This window comes from Molothrus ater, chromosome 21, assembly GCF_012460135.2.
Source record: "Molothrus ater isolate BHLD 08-10-18 breed brown headed cowbird chromosome 21, BPBGC_Mater_1.1, whole genome shotgun sequence".
NCBI lineage: Eukaryota > Metazoa > Chordata > Aves > Passeriformes > Icteridae > Molothrus > Molothrus ater.
In genome coordinates this window covers 8083609-8107113 of record NC_050498.2, presented here as the reverse complement: position 1 = coordinate 8107113, position 23505 = coordinate 8083609, and the positions used below count along the sequence as shown (strand labels likewise).

The window sequence follows — 23505 nt, the reverse complement described above, 5'->3', positions numbered from 1 at the left end:
GGTTTTCCCTGTTACCTGTGTCTCTGCTTGGTGTTAAGCTGTCTGTGGCTTTGGATCAGCACCTGCTTTCTCATTTAAGATCATGTAAGTAATGAAAAGCTGGCAAGTAGCTAATAAAATTATCAGGTGAATAAAATGGATGAACCTGAGAGGAAATGTGTTATTCCAAGTCACCTGATTGTGCATAAGAAGACCTGCCAGGTTTAATAAGGGAGGTAATGGATTATATGTAAGAGGAAACTTCTTGATGAGATGAGTGAAAATTGCTTTGGTAGATTAAGCTCTGTCAATAAAAATCTTCCAAGAAGACACAAGACTGTGACAATGTGTAATAGGGTTGGAATAATACCCTGGCTTGCCTATGATTCAACCCTAATTCCAATGATTATCTGATATGTCCCACAAGCTTGCAATTAATCCATCATTGTCTTAAGTATCAGGAATATAATACACTCCTAAAGTAAGCAAATTAAATTTTAAAGACACACTAATCTTCTTACAGCAGGTAATTTCAGGAAGAGAATTCATGCACACAGCATATTTCCCTACTACACATCACAAAAACATATGAACAACACAACAAAATAAACCAGGTGTTTTTGTTCTCCATCTTTGTGAGCCACCTTTGGATTTCCATCCATTTCAACATTAGTATGGAAGATAAACATAAGCTTAGTCCAGTTTAAACATTCCTGCTTCACAATACAGAAAACGATTCAATTATTGTGTTTCAGATGCTGGACACTCCATCAGTCTGCCAAAAGAAGGGCAATGGGAACAGCCTTTTTTTGTCCTGGTATCTGAGAGTGTTGTACATTGGTGCCCTCTGCACACACTCCAGAGAACTGCATTGCTTTGCTTTGGTTTAAAATCAACTTGAAAATGGTGTGAGAGATTTAAATAATTAAACACTTGTACAGGGGCTTAATGAAATGAATAAACCATTGCAATGACAAAGAGTTATATATTATTAATTTCAAAATAGCAGAAAATGCTATTTTTCCAAACTAGAAGTGTCATTGATTCTGTATTTTCACCAACAATTTACAGTTTTTTCCTACAAAAAGCCCTGTTTTCAGTAAAGAGAAGTGTCCTCCTTTCAAATAATATCTTATTCCTATTAAAGTTATTTAGAAAGCAACCAATTCAGAAACCTACTTTTTAAAAACAAAACCAGGCTTTGGTGGCAAACCTTTCAGAGGAGAAAATGCCATTTACCATCTGGCTGTAGGACACCAGGGAAGCAAAGAGGATGAGACTGTAACTGTTTGGGATTGGAAAGTAGAAATAAAATACGACTTACTGTTGAACCAATGTGCTTGGCCTTGCCTCTGGGCTGCCATCAGCAGTGGCTGTGAGTTACTGCAGGGGGCTCAGGTGGGGAGAACCCAGCAATAACAAACACCTGTGTGGCACATAATAAAACAAAACAAAAAAAGGAGCACTTTCTAACCAGACTTGACAGCTGATGGGAGATTAATCAAATTATCAAAGCTCGTTAAAAAAGAATTCAACTATACATTTTACCAGCAAGTCCTCTCACACCCCAGAGGTACCGTGCTGCAGAACAGACCCCAATATGTTGTGTGGCCTCATCACCTCGTGTGACAGCAGGATTACAGCACACAGAACGGTGAGATGCACTCGCTGCTGCGTTCTGACACCTTTGAAAGTGATGTTTGTTGTTGGAAAGCCGTGCAGAGGCGTGAGTGTTACACGAGGAGCCTAAATGGAGCCCCACTGCTCCTTTGTGCGCTGTCCCAGCTCGCTGTGCCGCTGACAGGCAGCACCATTAAGCCGTCATTAGCACCACGCCTGAAAGCTCCGCTTCTGCGGGTAATAACGGGGCTATTCAATATTTGGAGCCTTTGTAAGAAAGAGGGCACCTAAATGAGAATAATGAGGTCATTCTATGACATGCCTGAGGACATGAAACCACGGGTAAGTTTTTAGCCCGTTTGATATGTGAGTATATACGTTCAGCTGTGACAGATTATTTCTAGCCTTGGAAAAAAATAAAGCTGCTTCCATTAAATCACACCACGCAACATCAGCACCAAGTGGTAATCAAAACACTGGAAAACACAGCCTTCAAAACAATTCTGTGTAACCCAATCAAAAAGAAAACATATATGGAACAGATATGTGAAACAGAGCAAGGGGTTGAGACAGTGTCAGAAAAACAGTGAAATTTAACAGTTAGGAAAGGATTTTATCGCTGAAAGGATTGTTTCCAATTCTGCTTTTTTTTTTTTTTTCATCGAATGAGATGCTATTTTGGCTTTGAAAATATGAACAAACTGAAATTTTAATTTTAGACCTGCTTCTTGCTTAGAGCAGTGACTGTTTCTTGTAAAACTGGCTCACTTTCCCAACATTTCACAGAAGGTTTTGCACCCTTCAAGGGGCTATTTCAGGATTCCTGGTGCAGTGGAGCAGCCTGGGTTGCAGGGGGGCTGTGCTGGGCACCTCCTGTGCACCACAGGCTCTTGGGCAGCCCCTGTTCCACATCCCAGCTGTGAAGCTACAACTGCACAGGTCCAGGTTTAACAGGGTTTAGTTCATTATTTAACACTCTTGTAAATAGCAATAGGAAAAATCTCCCCTTCTTTTGAGTTATTTCCCATATTTCTGCCTCCAAAGGAGGTGTTCTGGAATTTTCCTGGGTGTGCAAGAGTGGCATGTGGCTCTCAGGCTGTGCTGGCCCCTCAGCTCATTTTGGAAAGCTCAGTGACCTTTACTTAACAAAATGACAGAATCATGGAATAGTTTGGGTTGGAAGCAACCTGTAAATGTTCTCCTGGATCAAACAGGGATGTCTTCAACAAGATAAGATTGCTTAGAACCCTGTCCAACCTGAGCTTGGGTGCTTCCAGGGATGGGGCATCCACCACCTCTCTGGGCAGCCTGTGCTGGTGTTTTACCACACTCATCATGAAAGATTTTTTCCTTCTATCTACTCTGAGTCCACCCTGTTTTAATTTAAAACTATCACCCCTTGTCCTTGTCTGGTTTGGCCTCATTTTAACAGTATTTTCATTTTCTGTTGTTTTTAGGGGTGTCACACATGAGCAGTTAGGGAGATCTGCATAACACAAGTTCTCTGTATTCAGGTCCAGCGTGGCTGGTGCCTGGCAGGCCCCAAAAGCAGGGACACAGCTGCTGAAATCTCAGCTCCAGCAGCTCCCCCTGCCCTGGGGCAGCTGCTGGAGGATCAGGAATTGTGAGCCTGGCTCAGGATGCTGCCTGTGCTGGGAAGGACTTTTCCCTTACTGGCTCTTGCAGCAGCACCTTGCACCCACCTTGTGTGGGGAGGTGGAAAGAGGAAAAGGCCACAGCAACCACTGCAAAATTCTTCCTGAGGTTTAAAGGAAGGAGGGTGGCTGCTGGAGCAGGTGAAACACTTGGTGCTCAGAGAGTTTCCCCTCTTAGCAGGCAGCTCCTCTTTGTACCCATATGTGAGATATCCAGAGGGAAACAAGACTTTGCTGCTGCTCCACTTTCTCTCCTTTTAATTTCCATTTTCTTCACCTTACTGTTTTCTACAAGGGATTAACTCAGCAGTTCCATTTGGACCAGAAGGAAAGGTTTAATTCAAATTATTCAGGGACTCAACAGGCTGTGTATTAAACTTTTGGACTTCATCTAGCCCCCAGCTAATTAAAGTGTTTTTTAATTTAAAAAGATTAATGAGTGATTGCCCTTTTTTAGTGGATACTTTTAAGATTAAGCTTCTCCAATATTATAATTGGAGTAATATGCACATGCCCTACCTGAAAGGCAATCACAAACACAGAGAATAGCACACAGTGTTTGTTTTATACTCCTAATGTTTCATTAGATGTTTGCTGGTTATGAATTATCTATCAGCTCAAACATAACTGTTAATTCTGGCTGCTTCTTGAATCACTTCCCTGAATTTGAACAGAACACTGCCCTGGAAAAAGAGGAAGAGAGGAAAAGGGACTGCTCCATGGTATCTTTTTAGTACATAAAATAAAGCCTTTTAAAATGGAGATTTTAAATAAAGTGGTTATTGATTAGCAGAAGGGATAGAGAAGAAAATGTGGTTTCTCAGGGCTGTCTCAAACAAAGGAGGTGTAACCCCTCTCACCAGCCTGGCTCAGCCCCTCTCCTTTCCAAGCTGGGCAGAATCAGGTGCCAAGAGTTGTTCCTGGGGGATTGTCCTGTATCTTTATCTTATTCATGAGTTATACCTTGGGCAGTCTTATTTTTAAAGTTGGAAAAGTGGTTCTGCTGTTGATTCTATTACCTGCATAAATTGATATTTGAACATGACATGGGTTCCTTAAAGACTAAAATCTGTGAAGTTCTATTAAAAGCCAGTGGATAATGCAGGGTTATTGCAGGAGGCAAGCCTGGCTTTCCAATGTCAAGAGACATAAAAAAAATAAATATAAAGAAGATAGATGGTGTTGGTTTTCATCAGTTGTTCAAATGCAGGATGTTTTAAACAACTTGAGTCGGTACTAATGAGTCTCACATTACCAGAACCTCACCAGCAGAATCTAAAAAATTGTATTTGAACTCTTTCATTGAAAGTTTCCATTTGGCAGAACAAAGTAATTGTTTGTCTCAAGCACAAAAATGCTGCTGAGAAGAAAGTGAAGCTGGTTTGGAATCTGCCAACTTAGGAATTCTTCTCCTCTGGATTCCATTCTATCTGAACCACCTTACTTTTTACATGGCTACATAATCTGGATCACAGCGTTTCTGAAGTTATTTAATGGCAAGAGTTCTCATGAAAAAAGTCCCAACTTGCAGCCTTGTCACACCACTGCTGTTCACAAGAGGTAATTATGAAAAGGAGGAGAATCTGCCAATCACAAGGGGGTTTTATAAGCTATGCCTTTTCCCATTGATTTTAATATAATATATATTTGCCTTTCTAAAATTAGGACTCCTTTTATCCAAAGGAATTAATGCTTGATAATAACTGGTGTGATTTTTTTTTCTCCTCTCTAGTGTTCATAATGGCTTCTGGGCTTTTGGTTTACCCTTTTGGTTTCAACTCTGCTACTGTGAAGAGATTCTGTGAGAACTCAGACATCTACTATGCAGGAGACTGCCAGATTGGATGGGGGTACATGCTGGCAATTGTTGGGGTCATGTTGTCTGTCTTTTTACCATTCTTTGCAAAATATGCACCAAAAGAGCACATATCTCCAACTCCAATACCTACTATTTTATAGTATTTGATTACTGTTTAAGAACAGAACATTCCTGTCTACACTAATGGGCAGAAATTCTTGAAGCACTTCCAGTTGGCTGTGTTGCTAAAGAGAGGAGAGGAGATGGGGAAGAGAAGGTCAGATTGACAAAGACCAAAAGTGCATTGAAAGTCTTCCGTAAGCAGGAGCAGCGAACGCTCTGGAATTGAAATAGGATTAATCAGCAGCTTTACACTGCTCTAAACAGATCATGGCATACTGCCTTAGACAAAAAAGAATCAGTTTATCCTCAAAACATCTGTCTACCTCCCAGTTTCTTTTGTGTCTCAAATTTGTGAGTTTTAAAAGCTTCAATTCACTTCTGATATATTGTGAAATGTCAGAACTTTTATGAACCCAGTAACTTTAAAATCAATAATGATATTTTGTTACAATTACTTTGATTAGTGAAAAAGCACCTACGAGTAGCCACAGCCTAAAATTAGGATTGATAGCTAAAAATCTGTATACAAGAAAAGTTTCTTTTTAATCTATGTATATTAGCAGCACCTGCATATTGTAAATTCTGGGCACAGCTTTTACTTCTGCTCTAATTGCCAAGATATAGAGACATCTCCATGAAGTCTTGGGTAAAATTGAAATTTCTTTTTTTTTCTGAGAACTTCAACTACTTCCAAAGGCTTCATGATGATTTAATACTTTAACAACAGGAAAAAAAATCCCTAAGAATTTGTTCTCAATATTTCTTAAATTATGATTCTAACGGGACTTTAACAAAATGTTTTGAATTATGACAGCTATAGACTTTGGGTTTTGTTGTTTAAGGCTGAAAAAAAAAATCTCTGTTTACAAAAATGTCTGTGCCCAATGGCCCTTATCTGCAGTGATAATACAAGGCAGAATGAACTAATTCCAGTATTTCCATTGCAATTGAGAGTCCAGATTGTAAAACAAAAAAGTGAAGTGAAATGCTATTGAACATGACCAGCAAAAATCTGATGCTGTGTCAGAAGTACCAATGGCCATATTTCATTAGTCTGTATGGAAATTTTGTGAGGTCTGATTGCCACAATAGCACTGAATTCATTATTATCAAGCTTTGAAATAAGTGCACTTGATTGCCTTAAGCAAAAGAAACATTGGGTTCTAATCTCACACCACTGTTGTGTTTTTTTCATTTAAAATAAAATTTTAATTCTAATTCTATTCTCATCTTTTATTTTCTATTATTTATTAAAAAGAAAAATCACATAGATTATATTTAATTGAGAGGTGTACTTCTTAGTTTTGTATTTTGGCACAAACCAGGTGATCAAATTTATTATTCTTCACTTAGCTGAGTCCAACTGATTCCTGAATTTTTATTTTATTTAATGGAAGGTGTACATGAAGAGACAGACAGAGACATGTTGAGGATGTATAAGAAAATGCAAACAGAACAATCACTGTGTTATTTTAATACACATCAAAGACTTCTGCAGTCTTGTTTACATTCCTCCCCCTTCTAAACTTCAATGGAACATTGCATTGTTTTCCAAAATAATTGTCCTGTTCTTACATTTCCATGCACTCTAAAAGCAATTTCTGCACATAAACTTAGCAAGTTCTTTGAAAATGCAGATTCCAATGCAGGATTAAGTATACTGAGAAAGAGAGCATGAGTGCTCTGCACCTTTGCTCACAGGGACTGAGAAATTAAATCTTCCACATATTTAACAAAATAGGCTGAAGGAATGCCCTAAAGTAAGAAGAATAAATTTCAGTCACTTCTGTATATTAATGTGCTTTTCAGTGATGTCTTACACTTTTTTTTAATGAATGGCTGAGATTGATAATTTCCATGTGAGAGTCAGAAAAGTGAGGAATAACAAACAACATGCAAAAAGAAAAGAATCACCACATAGTAGAAAGACAGAGATGCAGGCTTTTCTTTCCTAACCAACCTGTGCCTTTACACTAGAACCATTATACAAGACAGGATCAATATGGTCAAGAAAAAAAATCACCCAACAACTGAAAAATGTTGAGTAGTGTGTATAAACTGTATTGAGTAGGGTTTTTCTGTTTTGTGTAATGTTTACGACTGTTCACTTAATGTTTCACTAGAAAAAGTGATTTGTTAGTGTCAAATAGAAACTTCTTTTGCAAAGATCTAAACACTTCCTGAAAAGAAAAATGAATTTAGATTTTTATTAACAGCCATAACATACCTAGTAGACAAAAGGACCTACTCCTGTCATTACTTATTAACCTAAGTTTCACATGTGCAAAACTGGAAGCATCAATCACATAACTGGAAGCAGTTTTAAATTACTGTTACAGCAGAGTCTCCCAATTCACAACACTGCTGTACCAAATCCTTGACTTCTTAAAGCTCAACTTCAATCATCAACCTCTGCATCCTGCAAAATTCTGCACCTTTTATGAGTCAAGCTAATGCTTCCATTAGGAGCTTCCTTTAACATTTTATAACATTTTTATAATATTTAAATAAATCAAACACGTGTACATGACCTCTACAACTGGCAAAACCCTCCTTGAGGCATCCATGCTCTGAGCCCACCTGACAGTGCAGGTGTGGTGACAATTCCAGTGATCCTTGCAGCAGTTGGTAAAGCACATCCTTTAGATCTCACCTGCTGCTGGCAATGCCTGTGCTCACACACTGACAGATCACTTTTTTCAATAAAGACTGTTTGCACGTTAAACTGTGTAAAAGCGTTTTCCTGTTACAATTTGCTGGACCAGGTTCAAGTTTTATTCTAAATATATAATTTTTTAAGTGTAACTAAAAGCTGTATTTTCCATTACTGTGTTTCTGCGTTGACTAGCTGGCTCCTTTTTAGAATATTAACTGTTTTCTGTATTTGACTTGTTGGATACAATATTTCAATTATTTTAAATGTGAAATTTCCAATTGCCAACACTGTATAATAAAATAATTTTAAAAATCCCCAGACTGTTTGCTATTTTCTTGACAACTCTTTTGTTTTGCAATTCCCAAGAGATCTGCTACAAAGCTTCTGAAGTAGGGGAAAAGGAAATAGGAACAGCAGGAATAACCTATGAAAGGTAATGTTTGAAGGCAAAGGCACATAAACCTGTACATGGTCCATCTGTCATGAAAGATATTTCCATGGCCAAGGCAAGGAAGTTCTGTGTTCTAATAATTCTTTCCTGTCTACTTCCTCTGTGTCCTTGGGAATCTTCCTACAGCCTCAGGGTCTGTTGTTATTTTATACAGGTCTTATACTGATTGTTTATTTTTTTCAAAAGAACATGAATCAGGTAACACATAAATGGGAACCCAATGAACACAACACAGCATTTGCTGGATAACACAGCACAGTGATATTTATATAACCAGATTTTATATATATATATATATATATATATATATATATATATATATATATATATATATATATATATATATATATATTTATATTTATATATATATATATTTATATTTATATTTATATTTATATTTATATAACCAGATTTTCAGTGGTAGTTTTGGTAAATGTTGTAGCATGTCCAGCCTTTATGGGTAACAATTAGTTAAATCTGGGGTTTGGACAACCATTTTGACTTTTACATTTCATTCATAGTTTTTACATATGCTGTCATCTCAACATCTGCAATTTTAACAAAGTCTTGGAAAGTGTTCTGTTCTTGAGCAGTTGCTGGTCTTACAGAGACGCACTTGAAAATGTTCTTTTTTGCATCATAGGTTCCCATGCACCTGTGCACTCGCCCTCTAATGAGTCGTGGAAGCTCCCGGTCCTTCATCAAAGCATAACAAACACATACAACAATTACATCACCTCACACAAGAGCTCTCCACGTGGCTGCTTCTGAGGGCTGCATCAAACAGAAAACCTCTACACCAGCTTTTCTCCTGTTACCAGCTGCTTACAAACTGAACTCAAAATCTCACCTGTTTTTCTGAAACACAAGTCTCAGGATGCCTAAGTAGTAACTATTGCTCTAAATTTGGAACAATGTGATAAAAACATTCAGTCTGCCTTTTGCACTGGGAATTTATGTTTTCTTTGAAAAGGATTGGAGCTAGTGGTGTTATGTGTGGACACAGAATACTCACAATTTCATAAAACACACAAGGCAGGGTCTCCTTTCCATCTCTTAGAAGAAAGTTCTTTGCTCCATGTGCTCCAGGTGTGACTGCAGAATCCAGTGTGCCTGTCCCATTAAGCAAAAATTAATCATTCCAAGACTAATTATATTAAAAAATTTTGTAAAACTGTATCACTCCACAGAAGATTCCTGCTAAACAGGAAAATTTATTCTTAAAACAAGGAAAGGAAAGAAACACGATAGAAAAACCTGATGTTGGAGGATGACTGAAGTGTTAATTTTGTACCTGCTTCAGTCACCTTTGAGAGCTGAATGGAAGGGAAATTAGATGGTGTTCATGCCAGCATTTTGTGGGTTTAAGTACTTCAGCTATTGAAAAATTCTGACTTGTTGTTGCCCTAGCATTATGATCAGATTATATTATTATAATCTACAATGCTTACCTAAAACTTCAAATAGCAGAGCAGTCTTATAGGAATACTGGCTCCAGTGCCTCACACTCTGAATGACTGCAGACAGGATTCGCAAAGAATTCTTCTTTATTTTAGTTTTCACTTGAGATGATGGAATTTCCTTTCAGATGAAGACAAAAGCTTAAGTTAGACATACACACTTGCAATTTCAAAGGGCACATAGGCATTTATTTATTATGTTGAATAGGTGATAATTACATTAAAATTAGAGCATTTGTTCAGAATATACAAAAAAAACTCCCTGCCAGTTTACTGAGGATTTTAGATTATTACAGTATGAAAATCTGAATTCTAAATTTCAAGAAACTCCAGGTTTTACTAAGGCACCTTGGGCTGATGAAAACCTCATCATCTTCCACCAGATTTCTTTCTTTACTCCTTTCTTCATTATGTCTTTCCTATTAACCCTGCCCATAAGTTTTACCTGACTTTTATCTTCTGGGACACAACCAAATTGGTTTTCATTCATTTTATTTTGCTGAGTATTGTAGTTAAATTTATATGCTGGACTATGATCCTGCAGACTTCTTGCCACAGTGTTGGGTTTCACTGGCCACTTTCCTTTGGATGTGTCTGTTTTGATGAGCTGGGATGGGTTACGACTGGCAGGATGGTTTTGCTGCTGGACAGTTTTCAAACCGCTTGGAAAGTTCTCAAACTTCTGAGAAGTTCCATTATCAGATCTTGAATTTGCTGTTTTACCTAAAGGAGTATATTCATTTCTGTTCCTGCAATACAACAGTTCAGTATCACAGTAGCTCTTCTGAATACTGAGCTATGTCATTAAAGTATATAAAAGCAATCCATAAATTGTTGATTGAGCTTTAAATATATCCAAACTCACTTGAGTTTACACCAAATTTATCCATGTACAGGGCAGTGATTACACCTGTGCATAAATCTATCTGACTTCAACAGACCTTAAAACCTGCTCAGTTATTGTCCTGCCCTGTCTAACAGATCTTTCCTGACCCAAAATTCACATATTTTCATAACTTTAAAATAAAATAAACAAGGTTTCCTCTGAGAGTGAGATTAAAAGGGTTTCTTTAACTGCTACAGGCATATGGGAAAATGTGAGATGCATTTTCACATAAGAACAAAAAGGAAGGGTAATAGACATTAAAGGCTTCACCAACCTGCAGGCAGACACGTTTTTCCCAGCATTTGCTAAATTAAACTTTGATGCATTTGGTGGTTTCATAAGGGAAGGAGCCATCGGATGTTCTGCTTGGCTTTCAAAGACAAGTTTAAAGAATCAGTGACACAGCAGCAGCTTTATTGTGAGACACACATGGATTGTTCAGGAAACAATTAACAAAATCAAAAAAGCAACAGATAACTTGCTTCTTACATACCCACTGTTTGCTGCTTTCTGCAGTTCATCCACTTCTGGGTTTGCAGCTCCCCAGCCTAATTTTCAAAAGATAAAGGACTGAATGTTGATAAAAATGGAAAAGACTAAAAGGTAGGCTTCCAATTCTGCCCAAAGTCCCACAAACAGGCTCACATAGGAAGGAGGAAGAAAAAGAAATAAGGGAAATGTGATCCTTTGATATTTGTAACTATAAGACAACTTCTAACAAGTAGGTTGCTTCTCTAGACAATAGTTCAGTTACAAACATTAGACTTATTAGCAACAGAGATTTTATTATAAGAAAACTTTGAAACTTTATTACAAGTAAAACATAATGAGAGCACTAAAAGCAGAGCTCTGCACCGTTCTTTCCAAACCCAATTTGAAGAACAGAAGTTCCTTTCTGAACTACAAGAAAGACATCTTACAAATGTTTCTTCTTGTAACACAGGACTTGAATGTTGATTGAAATCAACTGAAAACAAAAGGTCAGTTTCAAGAGACTCCATTTAAATGCCAGTGCTACTTCATTCTCCATCACACAATGAGTCAAACTCCCTCTAGGCAAGAATATAAAAAGCTCAATTGTACAGAGGAGAAAGAAATTTCCTGGAGGACAATTTTTACATAATGAACTTTTCAGAAATAGATATAAAGGATGCATATAGTTCTTGATAAAGACAATGTCTGATTTCATAGAATACAATTAGTAAGCTAAGATTTATTTGGATTTAGAGGCAGTAGAAAAAAAATATAAAATATATCTTATTTACCGAATGATGAAGGAGAGAAGTCATAACTATGAGTCCCAGAACCAGTGCCTGGTTCATTTTTAAGTGGATTTGAAGTGAGGGGCTGTCTAGTTCTTTTTTTCTGATTGAACAGTGGTACAGGCAGACAACCTAAAATTAAAATTTAAGTCATGCTATATTAATAGCAAAAGGATACACAACCTATACTTAAAACAAGTAAATAAAATTACTTAATTATTTTACATTACACGTAGGAACTGCATTTAATAAACACATAAAAGGCCCTTCCCTCGCAGAATTTATGTTCCCAACCCTCTGTCCTGCACATAATCCCTTTAATGAAACCTTTCCCTCAGTGACCAGTTCCCTGAATCCATCTAAAATCTCGCCCTGTGCTGCAATAAACAGGTAACCCATTCAAGCCCATTCAGGAAATGGGGGTTTAGGGCTAAATACGGAATATCCTGTATGAATACTACATACATAAATGCATTTAATGTGCCTATAAAAGCATAATGAGGTGTGAACAGGAGAGCACGTAAGAAGGGCTGGTACCTGCTGTGCTCCGAGCCGGTGTGTCAGCTAAACTCCTTTTCATTTCTTTGCTGAATCTTAACAGGCAGCAATGTATTGATTTCTCCAAATCTGCTGTATGGAAGTCAGATAAACAAAGCAAAATAATTAATGCTGCAAACACATCCAAATTTCACGTGATTTTATGGCAGTTTCTCTTAACACTGCAGCGCCAGCGCCTGGCATAATTTCAAACACAAGCCCTAAAACACAGAATCAGCTGTAGTGAATTTAGAAGATCCACAGGTGCACACCTGAGATGCAATCTGCTCTTTGCAGATTCCAGGCCCTGAGGGTCAGGGCCATGTTGAGAGTCAGCGCTTACCGGGCTGAGGGAGAGACCTCAGGGACGGGGCTGAGGGTCACCCGTGAGGGTTCAGCCCTGACGGTTCAGCCGTGAGGGACGGAGCTGAGGGTCAGCCCTCAGGGTCAGCCCTGACGGTTCAGCTGTGAGGGACGGAGCTGAGGGTCAGCCCTCAGGGTCAGCCTTGATGGTTCAGCTGTGAGGGACGGAGCTGAGGGTCAGCCCTGACGGTTCAGCTGTGAGGGACGGAGCTGAGGGTCAGCCCTCAGGGTCAGCCCTGACGGTTCAGCTGTGAGGGACGGAGCTGAGGGTCAGCCCTCAGGGTCAGCCCTGACGGTTCAGCTGTGAGGGACGGAGCTGAGGGTCAGCCCTCAGGGTCAGCCCTCAGGTGAAGCCCTGAGGCGAAGCCCGCCAAAAATAACGGTCACTCGTCCGCGCGCTCGCGCCTCAGGCGGTGCGGAAATGGCGGGAAGGTGAAGCCCCGTTCCCAGCCGCTGAGGGCACGGAGGGCGCGGCCGGGCCCGGCTGGAGACACAAGAACCCTTTAATCACCCCCTCAGTGAGATTTCATTAATTACCCCCGCCGCCGAGGAACCCGTGTAGTGTCATCCTCAGAAAGCCCGGGGTAGGAGCTGAATCTGCAGAAGTGTGTGGACGCAAACGTGGCTGTAAATAAAACTAAAAGCATTCTTCGTTCTGATTGTCTCTTCAGCTTTTACACATGGTTGGATCCTGCCTAAAATCTGAGTGCTTGGCACGACTGGATCTTGTCCTGTTTTGGTAAACCTTTTCCTTCAGAAGCGCTCCCAAAGATCTGTATGTAGAACATCAAACCAATCCGGATTCTTACTAAACTAAATATCCCACATCCTTTTTCAGAGTGTGAGTATTGGCAAAGCACAGGAATAAGGGATGGGTCCCAGTGTTTAACCCTGAGGAGTGAAAATTTCCATGTGAATTTCCATTCATTCCCAAATTGGCAGGTCCTGGGACACCAGGAGTTAAAGGGTTTGCATGGGAACTCCTTTAAAGGGATAAAAGAAGCTTCCATGGGTTTAGTTCCTAAACTCATGTTTGGAAATTCACTGTCTCTGTCCTAAAAACTCTCTTAGGAGACAAACTTCTTGCATGTTAATTAAGTGCACAGACATCTCTGTGTTTCATTCAGTGCTTTGGAAGGAATTACAACCATTACAATGCCAGCAGGAATAAAAGATAAGCTAAATGTTCCAGCCCTGCATGTTTGCATTTTGCTGTTTACTCTTCAAACTTCTACTGTGTTTAAATTCAACAAACCCAGATTCAGAGTGTGAGTTGTGTTTTTGGGTGTTGTCACTCCCCATTCTGGCACCACCGCTAAAGAGAGACAGGGGTCAAAGGACAGTACACACTGTCCAGTGCTGTAAAATGCAACTTCACTGCTTTGTTTAATAAATTACTCGTTCTGATTAAATATCTGACAGCTCCTAAGTACAGAGTAATACAGTTGAGTATTTAAGCAAACAGTCTCTCTGTATTAACTCACTGTAAGCTTCAGCAAAATCTGAATGTGTGAACCGAAACATAGAGAGCAACTTCTGTAGAAATTATATTCCTGGCAGAACTATTTTAGATAAATCCTGTGCTCAGCTTTTCCTAGACCTACAGTCTGTCAGCCTGGGATATAAAGCCTTTCAGGCACTGGCCAAATATTCTCTCAGTCACTGGAGTATAATCCTAATAAAAAAGAATTGTTCAATAAACATTCTTTATTCTCTTGCAATCGAATATTTGTTATGTTTATATCATGAGTCATATACCAATTGCAAATACTTTTGTCGTTTACAGCAATAAAGCTTATTTTTCTGTTAATAAGTCCTTTTATTCTAAACGTTTTGATTCTCAGGATGGAAGTTACAGCTGGTCTTTGGCTTAAGCTTCAGAAGCCTTTCTGAAGAAAAGTTGCTGACTAAAGTTTTTTGGGGAGGGAACAGAACTATTGTCCCATGGTGGTCTAGATCTGTTTCCTTTTTAATAAAAGACTGCAAAAGTTAGAGGGCTGTCCCTGGCAAAGTTGTTTCAATGTGTTAGAGGTCTGTGTTAGCAGATCCCAAGATAGAACTGGAGCCAGAACTCTGGGTAAGTCAGTCGTGGATAAATTGCACTGTAATTTCAGCTCATGTTCCTTCTAATCACTGTTTGTAGGATTTCTAAAACAAAAAGGCACGATGTGCATTGAGGAACTTAGCTGTTCTTTGGCTTTTTTTAGATGAAAATACTTGATGTTTCAGCATTGTGTGCTGGACTAGAGCCAAGTTATGATTCTTATTTTGCTGATTTTGCTCACTTTAAATCATTCTGCCCTTTTATAATACTTATGTAACTTCAAACATACATGAGAATACCTGTTACACCTATTTGCAGCGCAAAAATGCCTGATATTTAAGTGTAAAAACAGCATTTTCCACTGTTGATTAGCACAGGATTTTCCTATAGATCATGCATTATAAAGACTGCCCAGAGTTAACTTTTGGACTGTGGAACAGTGCCATTAACAGCCTCGGAGATGTTACTAAATACAGAAACTGAAGGGGAGGCTCCTTGGGGAGGGAGGTTGGAAAATCCCGCCTCAAAACTGAGTTGAGAACTGTTGGGAGAAATCCACTCACTTTCTTTTGCGTCTGACCTAACCAGAAGAAAGACTCTCCTACTGGAAAGAATTTTTTTTTTTTTTTTTCCCCCTTCAGAGAGAAAAGTTTTCCTCGAGCATGAGCTCCCCGTGTGCCCGGGTGAGCCGGGTCGGGCTCTTCGGGGGCACTCACGGCAATGAATTATCGGGGGTGCTGCTGGTCAGGCACTGGCAGCAGGATGGAGCTGAGATCCAGAGGGCAGGAGTGCAGGTGAAGCCATTCCTCACCAACTCCAGGGCTGTGGAGAGGGGCACCAGGTACATTGACTGTGATCTCAACCGGGTTTTTGACCCCGAGAGCCTTGGGTAAGAGCAGTTGTGCTTTCTGTTGTTCTGCTTTTTCTGGGTTTTAAAATTCTTTCCTGATTAAAATGTTGAACACAAGTTCCCCTACTACTTTAACAGTGCAGTCACATAACTGAAATTACTGACCTTTAACCCAAAAAAAGAACAAATTGCATGTGTTAACAGACTCACTTCTATTGCTGGTACAATCAGTCTCAAACCAACACATGATCTTAAACATAATTTTAAATTAGTATTAGATGAGCTGCATTTGTGTGAATTGGAGTACCACTGTTCTGAGTCAGAGTCATCGTTTCTCATGTCTTGTGCAATTCAGTTTGGGAGCTCTTCTGAATACAATTATATTTCCAAGAAATAGCAGATAAAAGCAATTAAACATGGACATCTGAGTATCTGAAAGAATGGCACAGAAATCAGAGAAGTGTGTTAATTCCAGTTATGTACAGCAAAAGGTGAAAACTTGAAATTAGAAAAAGTTGAAGCTGGAAATAATCTATTCTAAGGTAAAAGCATAGCCAAAAACCTGAATAATTTAACTGACTCATTACTTTAAAAGAAGTACTGTCTATAATTACTGTAAATAGTAACTGATTTTACATTTTTAATAGGATTTGATGTTTCTGTGCTTTTGAGACATCTATTCCAGAGGTTTACTTTGCTATATAAACCTTCTTAGTGTAGCTGCTCACCAGGTAATTCTGTTTCAGAAAAGTTTTAATGGCAAAGGTGAATATCACAGAAAGGAATACTTACTGAGTATATTTTGCAGGCAGTTATTCTTATCTTACACTTCTTTCCATCTGGCTTTTCATCTTAGAATTTTGTTGTTGATTATTACATCTAAGATAAGCAGATGTTAGCACATAAGTATTGAGGCCATTCTTATAATTGTTTCTTTTGGAAAAACATACAAAAAAAAGGTAGTTTTGTTTGGTTTCAACTGCTTTGAACACAGAACACTTGAAAAAAACACAAGATTAAGACACCTGCAGGTTTCCTTCATATTTAGCTGCTATTTCTCAGTAAATACAACGAATTTGCCTGGTCCTATTTCAGCTCTACTGAGTGTTTGAAGTACCTGCCTCTGGTCCCTTAAGTGTAGAACCTTCAAAATCATAAATTATTTTACAAAATAAGAAAAAGGAGAGTGAAATTTTGATGCTACTGAAAGCAATGGTGTAAATCTCATTAGCTTCAATAAAAAAGTATTAATTAACAGTTTTATGTGAAGAAATGTTGAATTTCAAAGGCAGAGCTAAAGAATAGAGAGGTGGATTATATGATACACAGAGTCTCCTGAAATGACAAGGATTAAAACTTTGGAGGAACAGATTTGAGGTAGCAAAATCTTCACTGAGCTTTAAGAAGGAATAGACTGTGAAAATCTGGTCAGATCATGAGAAGATAAGAAATAAAACAAATTAGAAAAAGCCTTGAGGGTGATGTCCAAGGCAAAACATCATGGACTGATGTCTGAGTATGGTCTCCAGCAGGAGAGGGATCCAGTCTTGGAAGTGCTCGATGTTGTTGCTAAATTTTTAGTTAGTTTTATGCATAGTGGGAAATTTTGGGATGTAAGGAGAAATATTTTCCAGCCAAACTTTGATTAAATAATTCTAATACCCTTCTGCACAAGACACAGAATAATAAAACAATTACTAGACAATCATACTTGATTTCTTCAAAAAATTCAGCCAATTTTAAGTCTGGTAATTAAACAGGTGATTTCAACTCCAGTCAATTTTGGATTTAAAGTAAAAAGAAAAGGCTAATACATATTTTGTTGACTGTAAAGCCATGGAATGAGCTCACTAATTTCTTTGTGCTGATATTAACAGCAGGCCAGTGGTGGAAGATATTCCATATGAAGTGAGGAGGGCTCAGGAAATCAATCATATATTTGGTCCCAAAGGTAGTGATGATGCCTATGACCTTATTTTTGACCTTCACAACACCACTTCTAACATGGGTGGTACCATTATTCTTGAAAACTCCAGGGATGACTTTACAATTCAAATGGTTCATTATATCAAGGTAAAACTAATTTAAATGAACTATTAAAATACATTATTAGTTGTAATGTTGTATTACTATATAGTATTTTGTAGTTTCTTTAAATATACTATTTTTTCTTCTGCAAAACTGTTTAAAATATTTCATTACTCATAGGATGAATTTTTTTAATCAGAGGCAACTATTATTTTGATTATAATATCAGGTAATTCAGATTTAAACTCATCATATCTTCATGTATTAAAATGAGCATTATTAAGACTAATGGGCAATGAGGAATACTTAGAATAACATCTATGAAAATTAATGCAGTTTAATCTGCTTTCACACTGATCTGTCAGGAACTTGGATAAATTTGGGTTACACATGCTAAATAGTTAAACATTAATTTTATTAAATGAAGAGATGTAACAAATAATGGAAGTAGGTACTGACAATGTTCCCTTATCAGTGATGTGTCTTTAGAAGCTGTTTGATTCTGCTGTTCCTAAAGCTGATAAGTTTTGCTAGAGGTTTGCAGAAGTGATGCTTTAAGCAAAATTTGCTTGAATTCTGGTGGCCTGGACAGTGACTGATGGAATCCAGGTTGGGCCAATGATGTGGGATTTTAATTTTGTTTTTTCCCTTAGAAACAAGGTCTTTTCAAGCACTTTTTTTCTTATCTCATGTATACTTTTTAAATGCTTATAAAAATACATGAAGATCTAAAAAGCTTTTGACAAAAATTATATTAAGAGTAATGGTGGACAGGCATCAAGAAAGAAGCCTCAAGTAGCAAAAATGCCAATTAAGATTAAAACGAGGCTTAATTCACAATCTGTGTTCCCCATAAGAGAACTGGAGTCTAACCCCAAATAAAAGAGTTGAAATCTGCTTTATGGTATTTCAGTTCTCCCTTTTGGAACCATGCTGAGGAATTTTTTTTTTTCTCTGCTGGCAGTTCCAGACTAGAACTGTGCTCAGTTCTGGTTCAGCAGAGCTGCCTGGCATCACTTAATGGGACAGACACCAACAAACACAGCTTTGTGCATTTTCTAAAGATGTCCTACTTCCTCAAGGGCCCTGAAATAAAGGCAACATATTGAAGACATTGTGTAAATCACTTCTGCATCAGTAATTCTTTTGTGGCACAACATTTGAAACCCTTTTGCATGACAAAGGTTTTTAAACCATCTCCACAGAACGCTTTGGCTCCAGAACCTTGTCCTGCCCTGCTGATTGAACATCCCAGCCTGAAATATGCAACAACTCGCTCTGTGGCAAAGCATCCTGTTGGTAAATATCAAAGCTAAAGGCTCTTTCACCCCAGCAGCAATGGCTTGGAAATATGGCTGGTTTCAGGTGTGTTCACAGACTGCTCTGAGCACCAGGAGCTGCCTGATTGACAATACTTACCAAAATGAAAGGATGTGATTATCCATTCTTCTGAAGAGCTCTGATTTCCACAATCATTACATAACACAGAACTCCTTAAACTCAATTAACCCACTTTTTGCAGAAAATACTTATAATATATGACAAGGACTTGCTTGCCTTAAAAACCTACATCATTCTGTGCCTTACAATCCCTCTTAAACATTGAACACTGGCCCAGCAGACATTTATTTTTGCTGTGCATGTGATGTGTGATGGTGACATTAAGTGACATTAATCATCTCCCTCATCTCCAAACAGGTGTCGAGGTGGGGCCCCAGCCACAAGGTGTTGCTAGAGCTGATGTTTTGGACAAAATGAGGAAGATTGTCAAACATGGCCTTGATTTTGTGCAACTTTTTAATGAAGGTAATGAGAGGTCACAGCATCCTGTGTCATGTCAGTGGAATATTTTAGGAGAATATTTTTTAAAAATGACACTTTACAGTTAAACGCATAAAAGGTGGGGGGAGAATTAAAAAATTGAAGTCAAGCCTGTGCACTATCTAAAATACACTCTGACAAAAGTGTTTTTAATTATTTCAGAGTATATTTTGTCAGTAGATTGGGGGTTTTTTGAAATAGAAAGAAAATAATACTGTTATGCATGTCAGAATTTCCATTATTGTGCTGGAATAGTAAAGATTAAATACCACAGATATCACACTGTGCTGTGCAACACTAGTAAACAGACCTTTCATTGATTTCCTCATCTACAAAATAGGTCTTTTTATGTGAAAAGTAACATTTCAGTAGCAAATTTAGACTTGAACTTCATATGCCCCAATACATGACTGGGCCATCTTTCTACAATTTGCCTTTGAGGGGACAACTTGATGATTTCAGCCATTCTGCAGAGAATAAATAATGCAATGTTCTTTTTAACAGGCAGTTTTTCATTTTGACATTAAATTACATTTATTCTTTCTAGGCAAAGAATTTCCACCATGCACAATTGAGGTTTTTAAAATAATGGAGAAAGTAGATTATCCCAGGAATAAGAATGGTGAAATTATTGCAATAATTCATCCTAAACTACAGGTACATTCTAGAATAGTTTCCTTTTGTGACATTTTCTACTTATTCCTGTGTTGCTTCTGCTACATTGTTGTATATTTTAGGAATAAATATTTAAAATGCCAATATTGCCAAAGGATTTTATTGAATATTTTAGACCTCCCCTAGGGTTAAGTTCTCTCACTAAGGTCATACATTCATTATTTCAGGAACTGTCTTGGGAATCACTGAATCTAAAATCACTACAAAGAAAAAGATAATAGGACAGTTTATATTTTAAAATAGAAATCTAATTTTTAAGTCTAAAATGAGTGTCTGTTTTCAATTTTCAATCAATAGTGAGCATCTGCAGTTTCCTTCTAGTTCACTTTACCAGTGAATTCTGAAAATGAGGGCCAGACACACAAAATGAGGTATTAAGATTAAACTATTACTTTAAAAGTTTTGTCATAAACTGCAGAAATTTGCATATTTAGCATTAACTCAAGAATCACATAAAATATACAAAAACCTGAAAGTAAATATATTCTATTTCTTTTCTTAAGGATCAAGACTGGCAGCCACTGAAGAATGGTGATCCTCAATTTTTGACTCTTGATGGAGAAGTAATTCCATATCAAGGGGACTGTACAGTCTATCCAACATTTATTAATGAAGCTGCATATTATGAAAAGAAACAAGCTTTTGTAAAAACAGAGAAAATCAAACTCTCTGCAAAACACCTCAGGTTGTCAGTCTCAGAGCAGGGCACTTCTTAAGAGCTTTTTTCATATAAAAAGTGAATTTCCTTGTGAAGTCCAGGGTCATTCAGTAGTAACTTGTGGGATACATAAATGCAGAATCTAATTTTAAATTGTAATTTAATTAACCTTGCTGAGCACTTTGAGATCTATTGTCATAATGCTGATTATGACTCAGCTTATTGTTCTAATAGACTCCTATAGAGGCAAAGAATTTATAAATATTTTTGTGAAGTTTTTATGAAGAAGCTCATCCACAGTACTACATTACATACAAAATTTACAGCTTTTCTACTTCATAACTCCAAACCTCAATAACCAACACTTTTTACAATGTGTTAATCTTTTAAATTAATTCCTCAGGTAAACACAGAAAATGTGAGGCAAAGGAGAAGCTGGGCAGAGAGAAACAGGGGGAGGGTGTGTATAATAAATGATATTATCTGCATATGTGACTGACCCCCACTGTGCTGAAGTGGAAGCCTTGGGGTTTATTTGGTTTTTGTACTTACAAACATAAAAATAAGCTAAAAACAGGATTTCAGAGAAATATACTCTAAAAAGCTTCACATTTCACTTTAGTGTATTTCACAATGAATTCAAGCTGCTTCTGATTTAAGGCAAGATTTAGACTGTTATTCTGGTTTTGATGAAGAGCAGTGCATAAACCATACCTGAGTATTCCAGAACGGAAAATAAGAAGAATTCCATATGGGGAGACTTGTTCTATATCTGTAGAGACAAAGCCTGTCATAACGTCTTAAAAAGAGAAAAAAATGGGGGTTTAATTAATTTTCTAAAGTTGTTTTTTACATATTTGACAAGTTGGTAATAAACATTAAGAATTTTGCATAAGGACACATTAATTATTTACTGAAAGATTAATTATCCAGATAAATCCTATATTCTACCTTTGAAAAGTGATGTCACCCTCATTTACTATTAAATTTAATATTATTTTTTCCTTGCCTTTGTGTAACTCCTATGGCAATAAAATAAAAAAAAGCAGAGGACAGAATGTTGATTGAATGACAAGTTTTATTTCCTTAATTTAAATAAACATGGTATAAAAAGCACAGAATTACCTGCTCTAGCCATTGTTCAGAGTATCTGGAGACAGCACATGGTGGATGTGAAGTGGCCAAGCTGTGTGGCCATACGAGGAGGGATTTCCTCAGTGAGGGATTTTAGGAGCAGCCCCCAGCTGGTTCCTGAGTTCACCCACAGGTTTTGTGCCTGGGAGGGGCACAGCATATTCTTGTAGGGATTTTTGTGTTTCTTGTGGGGATTTTTGTGTTTCTTGTGGGGATTTTTGTGCTTTTTTCACAGCCCAGAGCAGCCTCAGCACGGTGCAGAGGCCTCGTTGTGTTTCCAGAGGCCTCACGGCCCAGCCAGGTTCCTGAGTGTGTGTGAAGAGGTATTTTTTTTTTTTTTCCCTTTGTACAAAAACTGGCACAGAAAGGATCCAAGCAGAGCAGTCCTGAGGCAATGTCCTTCCTTGGCAGCCGTGGTGCAAAATCAACAATCCAAGATTCCGAGACCGCAGGAACTTTTCTTCTCACCCTCACATCTCCTCCTGAGGAAGCCGATGGGTTCTGGGCTGTGACGAGGTCTGAGGGTGCACAAATGTCCTTCCCTCCAATTCCTGTGCCCAGAACACAGCCCAGGGCTCCTGGGGATCCCCTCCATCCCTGCAGGCTGGGCTGGAACCTCAGGGCACGGCGTCTGTCGGGGGCAGGCTGGGCAGCAGGACCCACGCTCACCATCCCTGTAAATATTTTGCATTTTCCTTCCCACTGCAGGCTTCCCTCATGCTCTCTTCTGTCTTAAGAAAGTCTTTTGGATCATTTTGCCCACAGCTGCAAAATCCAATGCAATTCTTATTATCATTCAAACACAGAACTGAGTTCCCCTGAGTCTCACCTAAAATAGCACCTTTAAAACAGGCACCACATGAATAATTCTGATGAAAAGCCATGACACTGGAGATACATGTTAATTGAAATTTAAAAGCACACAGAACAAATGTTTCTCCTTATATATACACACAAAATAGAGAACCAAAAATATATATAATAAAATTCATAATACTATGAATTATAGTATTAGTTTTCTAATAATATAATTCATAGTACTTGGTCATCACAGGTAATTAAATAAAAGCTACAGAAATGCATTACAGAGTCCTCTGAATGAAAAATAAAGTCTGGAATTGCATTGCATTGAAATTTTGTTCATCTGGGGAAGAAATTGATTTCTGATTTTTCTGTAGTAGTTAAATGCAAAAATTAATTCAGAAGAACTTCCAGTGTGGTAACTCTTTATGTAGGAAGATGCAACAGCATGGAAGGGCCAAGGAGGAAAAGTAATGTTGTGACTGGAGCAAAAATCCTCCATGAGGAATTCTATTTCTGCCCTGTTATTTCATGGGGAGGCACAGACACACAATAATAAATAAACAGCAATAAACTCCAGTTACACCCTGGGGACTGCACAGAGGAAAACAGATCAGGCAAAGCCACTGGGATCTGATCTTCCAACTCATGGGACCAAGCCCCCAGTAACACTGACAGTCAATGCAAAAGCTGCAAATGTACCC

The 23505-nt window shown here is 38.1% G+C and overlaps 3 protein-coding genes across 3 annotated transcripts in view; 2 read left to right on the top strand and 1 right to left on the bottom strand.

Annotated features, from left to right (window-relative positions):
* LHFPL7 (LHFPL tetraspan subfamily member 7) overlaps positions 1–8145 on the top strand; it is a 58491-nt gene extending 50346 nt beyond the window's left edge. The window contains exon 3 of the mRNA XM_036395124.2: positions 4987–8145. Coding sequence (XP_036251017.1) covers positions 4987–5213 — 227 coding nt within the window. The 3' untranslated portion in view covers positions 5214–8145. The remainder of the gene's footprint in view (positions 1–4986) is intronic.
* Positions 8146–8707: 562 nt separating this feature from the next.
* SPATA22 (spermatogenesis associated 22) lies at positions 8708–12751 on the bottom strand. Its single transcript, XM_036395372.1, has 8 exons — positions 12700–12751; positions 11894–12022; positions 11122–11176; positions 10903–10998; positions 10188–10491; positions 9734–9863; positions 9298–9395; positions 8708–8978 (listed from the first exon to the last, which is right to left on the bottom strand). Exons 1-8 carry the CDS (start codon positions 12749–12751, stop codon positions 8787–8789), a joined length of 1056 nt encoding a protein of 351 aa, XP_036251265.1. The 3' UTR covers positions 8708–8786.
* Positions 12752–15389: 2638 nt separating this feature from the next.
* ASPA (aspartoacylase) lies at positions 15390–21987 on the top strand. The gene is made up of 6 exons (XM_036395264.2): positions 15390–15723; positions 17562–17757; positions 18918–19011; positions 19411–19518; positions 20081–20190; positions 20712–21987. The coding sequence occupies exons 1-6, from the start codon at positions 15497–15499 to the stop codon at positions 20922–20924; spliced, it is 948 nt and encodes a 315-aa protein (XP_036251157.1). The 5' UTR covers positions 15390–15496; the 3' UTR covers positions 20925–21987.
* Positions 21988–23505: the final 1518 nt, after the last annotated feature.

Bases quoted from the DNA above. Each gene is read 5' to 3' on its own strand.
- ASPA (XM_036395264.2), top strand. From the start codon at position 15,497: ATGAGCTCCCCGTGTGCCCGGGTGAGCCGGGTCGGGCTCTTCGGGGGC. The intron at 17,758-18,917 runs GTAAAACTAATT...CCATCTCCACAG, and splicing joins AAATGGTTCATTATATCAAG to AACGCTTTGGCTCCAGAACC. The intron at 19,012-19,410 runs GTAAATATCAAA...ATCTCCAAACAG, and splicing joins TGTGGCAAAGCATCCTGTTG to GTGTCGAGGTGGGGCCCCAG.
- SPATA22 (XM_036395372.1), bottom strand. From the start codon at position 12,751: ATGGCCCTGACCCTCAGGGCCTGGAATCTGCAAAGAGCAGATTGCATC. The intron at 12,023-12,699 runs GTGTGCACCTGT...TTTTAATTTTAG, and splicing joins AAGAGCAGATTGCATCTCAG to GTTGTCTGCCTGTACCACTG. The intron at 10,999-11,121 runs GTATGTAAGAAG...TGTCTTTGAAAG, and splicing joins CAGAAAGCAGCAAACAGTGG to CCAAGCAGAACATCCGATGG.